Source organism: Phaseolus vulgaris, chromosome 7 (genome assembly GCF_051622355.1).
Source record: "Phaseolus vulgaris cultivar YP4 chromosome 7, ASM5162235v1, whole genome shotgun sequence".
NCBI classification, from domain to species: Eukaryota; Viridiplantae; Streptophyta; class Magnoliopsida; order Fabales; family Fabaceae; genus Phaseolus; species Phaseolus vulgaris.
Window position 1 is genome coordinate 41,365,504 of NC_143504.1, and position 9,036 is coordinate 41,374,539.

At 37.9% G+C, this 9,036-nt stretch overlaps 1 protein-coding gene across 1 annotated transcript; it reads left to right on the forward strand.

The window, feature by feature from the left end:
* Positions 1-4,959: 4,959 nt before the first annotated feature.
* LOC137828448 (UDP-glycosyltransferase 79A6) lies at positions 4,960-6,686 on the forward strand. The gene has a single exon (XM_068635034.2). It carries the CDS (start codon positions 5,182-5,184, stop codon positions 6,568-6,570), a length of 1,389 nt encoding a protein of 462 aa, XP_068491135.1. The 5' UTR covers positions 4,960-5,181; the 3' UTR covers positions 6,571-6,686.
* Positions 6,687-9,036: the final 2,350 nt, after the last annotated feature.

The window sequence follows — 9,036 nt, forward strand, 5'->3', positions numbered from 1 at the left end:
GAAAAACTCAGAGCGTTCGAGAATGCAGAAAGATGATGGAACAGTGGAAGTGCAAGGGGTTTAAGGGTTTTTCGAACGTTTTCGGGAGCGCAAACGACAGCTGAAGATGACCGTTGATGAAGCCACGTGTCGAGCGATTGGAAAAAGGGGTTTGGTGGAGCGTCAGGAAAGCAGAGGGTACAGACGTTTGGAATTCCGTGCTAGCGCCACGTAGATCGACGGTGATATGACCTCTTAGTCTTTTCGCTGGACAAGTCTTCGCTTAAGACTGGGGGGCTTGTGTACCGACCAGGTAGTCGGGAGTGATGACGTGGCAGCAAGTGGTAATATAGGCGTGTTGAACAGAACACCTGGCTGACGGAAGGGAAGGACATCGGGAAGTTCGTGTAGTCGCCAATCGTTAAGTTGGCGTGCTCCGATCTTTAGCATATCTAAACCGGCGGTCACCAGGCTTGTGTTGTAGTCGCCGTATGCGAGCTTAGGCGACCCAGTGATCAGAAATCGCCGAGAGGGGGACATCACCGAAGGATTAGGAAGGCTTGCTTAGGGCCTTCAGAGGGTACGAGTACGAAGGACGAAGTTATCAGATGATCATTCCCTAGCCAGAGGTTGAGGCAAGGGAACAGCTTACCAGAACATACACGATGAAGCAAGTGAAGCAGATCATGATGGCGGCCGGCGAGACCACAGAGAAGGTGTGCATGGTGACACCCCGTACTCGCCACACAGAAGAGATCGCGCTCCAAGGCAGCTATACACCGAGTTACTCCTTGCATGGGTAACTTAGTCGAACGGCCTGAAGAGTAAGAAGTGATGCTCAAACAGAGGACGTTCCAGATGGTGACACGTGTACAGCTGGATGCGAGCCACGTGTCCAGAGGTGTAACCGTCAGGAGAGAGAAAGTGCACAGGTATATAAGGGATTCTAACGAACTTCTGAGGTACGCGTGTTTAGAACACTTCTTTACGCTTGGCGAATACTTGAGTACGCTGAGAGAGTTTTTGCACGGTTCCTTGAGTTTCTAGCTTTTCTCTCTTAAAGTTTTGGTGGTTTCGTCACTGACTTGAGCGTCGGAGCGCGATCGGCCGCAGCGGCGCCACTCTGTCTTTTGCAGGTTCTTGAGGTGAATCGAGGTGTGAAGGACGGAAGCTAGCGTGGTGCAAAGCCGATCCAGAGGAAGATACCTTTGACGTGGCAAGACTCTTGCGTTCTGGTCAACCGACAGGATCACTAACCGAAGGTATATAACCCGTAGTAGATAGGGAAAAGAAAAAAGATTAATTACTAGAAATATCATCTGTGGCACTTGAATCTAGAACTCAAGGGCCAAGGTAAGTAGAATGAGTGAGGTCAATAAAAGATGTACATGAATATGCAACGGCAGAAGTGGAACCCAGAGTTCTGACGATCCTCATACCATTTAAGAAATTCATTGAAAATACCAAGTTGGCCTGGAGTATCAAATGAAGTATGACCTTAGTAGAAGGTTGCACAGGATTAGTTTGGATAACCCAACAAATCTAGGAGGATGACCATGTAAGAAATAACATCTATCAATTTTATTGTCAAGTTTGCCACAGTGGTCACACTTGTGACGCCCTTTGCCCGACTTGTGAAGGTGAGTATTATCATTATGTCGAGAGACTAAAGCAAAAGAGTCATCAACACAAGACGTTATATCATTGGTGTGTTTACCTGGCACACATAGAAGGGTAAAACAAGTGGAAGTAAAATTGACAAATGGTAGGAGATCCCAAAATTTAATCACGCACATGAGAATAATCATCAGAAAGGTCATGTAAGCCCAATAACATGAAGAACTTGGATCTTTTCTCTAGTTCTTGAGAAGGAGTGGAGGAAGGAGGCAATAACTCATTAAAATTATGAAGAAGAGCATGAAGTTTACCCATATATTTTTCCATTGTACCATCAAGACGTTTGGGAGCAATAACTATGAGGAGATTTTGACACACACCATAAAGACGTTGAGTATGATTGGCGTATGTACCGCCCAGGTAGTCGGAAGTAATGACGTGGCAGCAAGCTATTATGTAGGCGTGTTGAGCAGGGCTCGTGGCTAGCAGAAGGGAAGGAAGTCGGGGGGCTCGTGTAGTCGTCAGTCCTTAAGTTGGCGTGCTCCGATCTCTAGCATACCTGAACCGGCGGTCGCCGGGTTTGAGATGAAGTCGCCAGATGCGAACCCAGACGACCAAGTGATCAGAGATCGCCGAAAGGAGGACATCGCCGAAGGGTCAGGGAAGTTTGTTCAGGCTTTCGAAGCAGAGGATAAAGTCGTCAGATAGTCATCCCCTAGCTAGCCAGAGGTTGAGGTCGGGGAACAGCTTACCCAAACATGCACGATGAAGCAAGTGAAGTAGATCATGAAGGCGGCCGGCGAGACCACAGGGAAGGTGTGTATGAAGGCACCCGTACTCGCCACGCAGAAGAGATCACGCTCCAAGGCAGTTATGCGCTGGGTTGTTTCTTGCATAAGTAACTTAGCCGAAAAGCCTGAAGAGTAAGAAGTGACGCCCAAGTCAAGGATGCTCCAGATGGTGACACGTGTACAGCTGGATACGAGCCACGTGTCCAGATGTGTAACTGTCAGGAGAGAGAAAGTGCACAGGTATATAAGAGATTCTAACGAACTTCTGAGGTACGCGCGTTTTAGATTACTTCTTTTACGCTTGCAAGAACTTGAGTACGCTGAGAGAGAATTTTGCACGGTTCCTGTTCATAGTTTTCTCTTAGTATTTTGGTGGTTCAGTCGCTGACTTGGGCGTCGGAGCGTGATCGGCCGCAGCGGCGCCGTTCTGTCTTTTGCAGGTTCTTGAGGTGAATCAAGGCGAAGGACCGAAGCTAACACGGCGCAGAGTCGATCCATATTTGACGAGGCAAGGTTCTTGCGTCCTAGTCAACAGGCAGGATCAGCGTATAATAATTTTTCCTGTTCCCAAACTTTTGAACATGTCTAATAGATTTGAAAATTTTGTTTTAAAGAAGAGTGAATGGTAGATTTGATAACAATGCATAATTGAGCTTCAATTTTCAATCAACAGAAAACCTCATTTTCAACAACAGTGGGACGAGTAAGATGACCAACATAACCTTAACTTTTAAGCCAAAATTTAATATCTTAGGCCTAAGTGACATAATTGGTTCCATCCAATTTGTCAATGGAGAGATGAACATTGACATAATTAGTATAAATAGACGGATCAGACATAGTGGCAGCGGAAGAAGCCATAGATAATAAGGACAGATCTAGTAACCAACTGACAGATGCGCCCCATAATGCTGGTACATGAGTTGGTACCCTGGCGGCCATGCTGTTAAGATTATGCACTCCCTAGAAGAAGATTTTGTGCGGTTGTTACACTAAGATTGTGTGACAAAGTAACAGAATGTCTTCCCATCATACCTACTTTCACTCGAGATAAGGTTCTCGTGAGAGAGGGTTGATACAATGAGGCAACCTAAATAGTCTATAAAAGGGGTTTGAGATCCCTGGTAAAGGTACACCGTTTCTAAGGCTGAAACTATTTACTTACTCATTGTTTCTTAGCCCAGTACTAACTTGATCATCGGAGTGCAATCAACAGGTAGGGCCCCCTCTGTTTCAAACAGAGTCGCGTTCCAACATCCCACGGAAAGAACAAATTCCAGCAGAGACAAACGGAGTCACGACCTACTCCTAAAGTCAATTGGCGACCAGGTCAACCAGCAAGAACAAGTAGCGAGAAGTTTGGAAGCGGAAGTTGAAGCATAGATCAACCGCTTGACAGGAAGACAGAAGACGAAGTCTCTCAATAGTTCTTTAGGTCCCATCTCCCTATCGAGAACAAACCCTATATGACTTTGTTGCCCTGTGAGCACTCATCATTTTACCTTTTTCTCTAAACATCATCTTTTCCTTCGCTTCGCTAACTAAATCCCACAATAATCTTTGTTTCTCTGTCGTCGCCGCCACCATCTCTAAACAATTTGTTCAACGCGTAAACCAACTCCACTATTTCTCCAAAACTCAGAAACCCAAAATGCTCTCTCAACTCGTTAACTCTAACCAACACCTTGCTCAATGCTACAATCCTATCCTCTTCCACCAAACTTGATATCTTAGAAACTAGCTTGTTCCCTTCCATGGATGTTGTGTCGCCCCTCCCTTGGCTCCAGCACCACACGTCGCCGTCGTCGCCTCCCTTTCCCTCAATCTTCTATTCTCGATTTCCAAACCCTAAAATTTCGATCAGTTCACGTGTGCAAATCAATGTCACTGTGTGCACCACGTCATCAACAATTAACGTCGTTGGTAGAAACTTAACGGAGATTTTTTAAAAACCACTATATTAAATTGAATATTAACCCTAAATGTAGAGATAAAAAAATAATTAAAAAATTCATAAAGATAATTAAGACATTTCACATACTTCAAGGGTTTCCAGTTGAAAAATAGGGGTGGAGAAAGTAATAACCTAAAATTTATATTTAAACAATTTTATAGATCTGTCCAATTGTTTTTAATTTTTCTTTTTATTTATTTATTTAATTTAGAAGTATGAATATGTTGAATAGTAAATTTTATATTATTAAACATGTGGAGTTAAACTCTTTTTCAGTTAATCTTATTGCAAATAATCTTAAATCAATCTCTAAGAAACTTTTTTTAAATAATCTTTTTACAACTAAAACAATTATTTAAAATTATATTATAATAACATAAATCAATATTTGATAATTGTCATTGTTAAGTGAAATTTTTTATTATTATTTTATTATATCAATTGTCAAATATTTAGTTGTTATATTTAATATTTTATTTTTCTTGGCTCGTCATGGTGGGGGTTGAGGAAACAGGAGCACCTATTTTAGTTTCTTTGTGGGAAGAGTGTTTGGTGAGAAGAGGAAATGTGAATTGAAGAGATATAAGTATTTGCATATGAAAAAGATAGTTGTAGGATGTGTTAGGTATGAGGATAAGCTAATAATAATACAAGTCTTGCAAATTTTTGAACCACATGTTTCAACAACCAGAGAGAGGTTTATCTTCAAAATCCAACTGGAATATGAAATAAGAAAAATATTACTTTTAGAAAGAAAAAAAAATCTAAAGTGTATAAGTAAGGAGCTGCATCTGAGCAAAGCAAGGAACTGTGTGTCGGCCAACAAGACACAAGATAAAGATGTCTACTGAATTGATGAACGAGGAGCAGCTTCATGTTGTTATGTTCCCATTTCTTGCATTTGGTCACATTAGCCCGTTTGTTCAGTTATCCAACAAGTTGTTCTCTCATGGTGTTCGTATCACTTTTTTGTCAGCTGAATCCAACATTTCCAGAATCAGATCAAGCCTTAATCTCAATCCAGCCGTCAATGTTATCCCACTACAGTTCCCCAATGGCATAAGCAACACTGCTGATTTGCCTCCTCACTTGGCTGCAAATCTCGTACACGCCCTTGACCTTACTCAACCTCAGGTGAAGTCTCTTCTGTTGGAACTCAAACCCCATTATGTTTTCTTTGACTTTGCACAACACTGGCTCCCAAAAATAGCTTCTCAACTTGGCATCAAATCCGTTCATTTCTCTGTCTACTCTGCCATTTCTGATTCCTACATTACCGTGCCTTCCAGATTTTCCCATCTTGAGGGAACAAACATCACTTTTGAGGATCTTAAATCCCCCCCACCTGGGTATCCTCAAAACTCCCATGTTTCCCTCAAGGCCTTTGAGGCCATGGACTTCATGTTCCTCTTTAAGAGATCTGGTGAACACCTCACTGGTTATGAGCGGGTTTTGCAAAGCCTTGGTGAGTGCTCATTCATAGTGTTTAAAACGTGCAGGGAAATAGAAGGACCCTACTTAGAGTACATAGAAAAGCAATTTGGAAAACCAGTTTTGCTATCTGGTCCACTTGTTCCCGAGCCATCAAGGGATGTGCTAGAGGAAAAGTGGTCCAAATGGTTAGACACTTTCCCTGCCAAATCTGTCATATTATGCTCCTTTGGTAGTGAGACCTTTCTGAATGATGATCAAATCAGAGAACTAGCCAGTGGGTTAGAACTCAGCGGCTTACCTTTCATTTTGGTTCTAAATTTCCCATCCGATCTCTCTGCCCAATCTGAGTTGGAGAGAACATTACCAAAAGGGTTCTTGGAAAGAGTGAAGGATAGGGCAGTGGTGCACACTGGTTGGTTTCAGCAGCAACTTGTGCTGAAACATCCTAGTGTGGGCTGCTACGTCTGTCATGCTGGGTTTAGTTCTGTGATAGAAGCTATGGTGAATGAGTGTCAACTTGTGCTGTTGCCTTTCAAGGGTGACCAGTTTTTCAACTCCAAGCTGGTAGCGAATGATTTGGAGGCAGGGGTAGAGGTAAATAGGAGGGAAGAAGATGGGTACTTTCACAAAGAGGGTGTACTAAAGGCATTAAAAACTTTAATGGTAGAGGATGACAGAGAACCAGGGAAACAGATAAGAGAAAACCACATGAAATGGAGCAAGTTTTTATCTGATAAGGAAATTCAGAACAATTTCATCACTAATCTGATTGCGCAATTGAAGTCTATGGCTTAATCTAGTCTCTTTCTTCCAAGGGAAAATAAAGGCAATCATTTGAAATCCTTAGATTTTCATGTATCATTGTAATATCCGTCCGTGTGAGTGTATGTTATTCTTATGGTTTTCTTTTACTTTGTTGGTTTTAATTTTTGTTTCCTGTCCCTAGTTTCTTCTCAAGTTTCCTATATACTTATATTAATAATAAAAATTATAAAAGGATTTTGAATGTGATATGATAATAGAATCCATAAAAAAATATATTAAGATGAATGTTGAAATAGACTTTTTATTATAAAAATAAAGGAGAAGAAATTAAATAAACAATTATTTTAGGTTTTAAAAGTAAATGATTCTGATTTCCAGTACCAAAAAAAAAGAAAGAAAAAAAATTAAATATTTGAGTCTTTGAAAATATTAAAATTAAAAAAGTGACTCAAATTAAAATTTTGTTTATTATTTTAGTTCTACAATTAGAAAATTTCTTATTTGACACATAAATTATCACTTACTTGAACTTAAACATTTATTTTTTAGCGTTTTGAATTTAATTACTTGTTATCTTTAGAACATCTAAAATATAACTATTTTTCAGTATTTTTTAATTAATCGAAAACAATAATTAATGTTATTGAAAATATTGATCACACAAATTGAATAATTACTTTTAACATAATTTATTTCATTTACTGATATTTTAGTAGTTAAACTTAACTACTTATTATCATTAGACGGTCTGAAAAGACTTATTAAGTGCATAACATAATTCATGATAGAGGATTTGAGTGTCTACAACATCAACCGGTTGTTTTTATCAGTCGTTTACAAAAACAACTTAAAACAAATATAATTGAGATTAGGGAAAAAGAAAATCACACAAACAAATTTATACTGGTTCACTTTTACACCAAGAGTTACATCCAGTTCTTATAAACTACTGGGTATTCCACTATGTAATCAACCACAAATTACAACCACACACACACCAAATAAGCGATCTTGAACCCCTCAATAACACACACTTCCTTTGGTAATACAACACACCACAGATCATAAGAGCCTCTGACTCTGAGAATCACAGTTCGTTACAGAAATACTGATCAAGAGAGAATAAGGAAAGATCACACCTGATACAGATTAAAATATAAACGATTACACAATAGTCTTATTCCACTCTTAGCAAGTTCAATCAAAGTTTGATGTAAATCTTGGAGAAAACTGTTTTCAAAGTATTAATGTCATATCATTACTACCAGAAGCAATTTCAAAAAACAATCGGTTGAATTTTCGAAACAACCGATTGAATTGGCTTGAAAACAAGTCAACCAATTTCAAGCTTTGTCAAAACCTGTTTCAAAAAACACTAAGTCTAGTCGCTTCACTCACCAAACAAGTTTTAACCACTACACCAAATAAGTTTTTTTGACATATTATGATTTTTATTATACTTATTATTATTATTAATATAATTTATATTATTAATATAATTTATATTATAAATATTATTAATATCATTTATATTATTAATATTATTAGTATCATTTAATTATTAATATTCTAAAATGTTTAATACTTGTTATAAAATTAAAGTTGTTTTAGTTTTTTTATTAGATTTATATTAAATTAAAATAGAGTGGAATTTAACTTCATATTGTTTGTTTTGAGTAGTTCTTAATGAAAAATTTAATAAAACTGAGATAGAACACCCTAATTAAAAGCTTTGGAATATTTTGATGAATAAGGTTGAATTGCATCTAAGAGCATACAAAAATATAAGTATATAGATAAAAGAGTGAAGCGAGCTTCGTGTGTGATTTTAAGAGCATAAAATATGATTAGGTCACGTGACTCACTATATCAGAAAAAGTCTTCACTGAAGATTCAAGAAAACTTCACTTCTCTCACTATTCCTGCAACTCCCATTTCTTTAATCTGCAGGTTCTTGCATACCTTTTTTTTTCTATAATTTAATATGAAAGTTATAGTATAACGAATTCTTTTATGAGGAGTTGAAATTCTAATTGAATAATTGATTTTTTTTTATTTTTACTTTTTCTTTTAGTTGTTCGGGTTTTAAGTTTTTATTGGAAATGTATATGCCAAAGATTCTTCAAAACATTCAAGTAAATATTTGTAATAATTTTGTAATATTTGTAAACATTTACGGATCTATATAAAATAAAGTGTCATAATTAGCATTAATATTATCTAATGTTTTATATGATTTAATTATTATTAATATGTATTTTAGTTAATATTTAGTTAATAAGTTGACCTCATACCATTCTGTTGGATACTGGATATCCATACGTTCTCGACCATTCTGTCTCTAAGAATACATATAGGAATGATTTATTTAACTAATTAATTGTTGAATGGGAAATAATATTTTTATTTAGTATAAAATTTGAAAAAAATAATCAATGTACCTGTGTGAATATCAGGGGTAGAGTAATGTTGCTCCACGTCAATACACAATTGTTG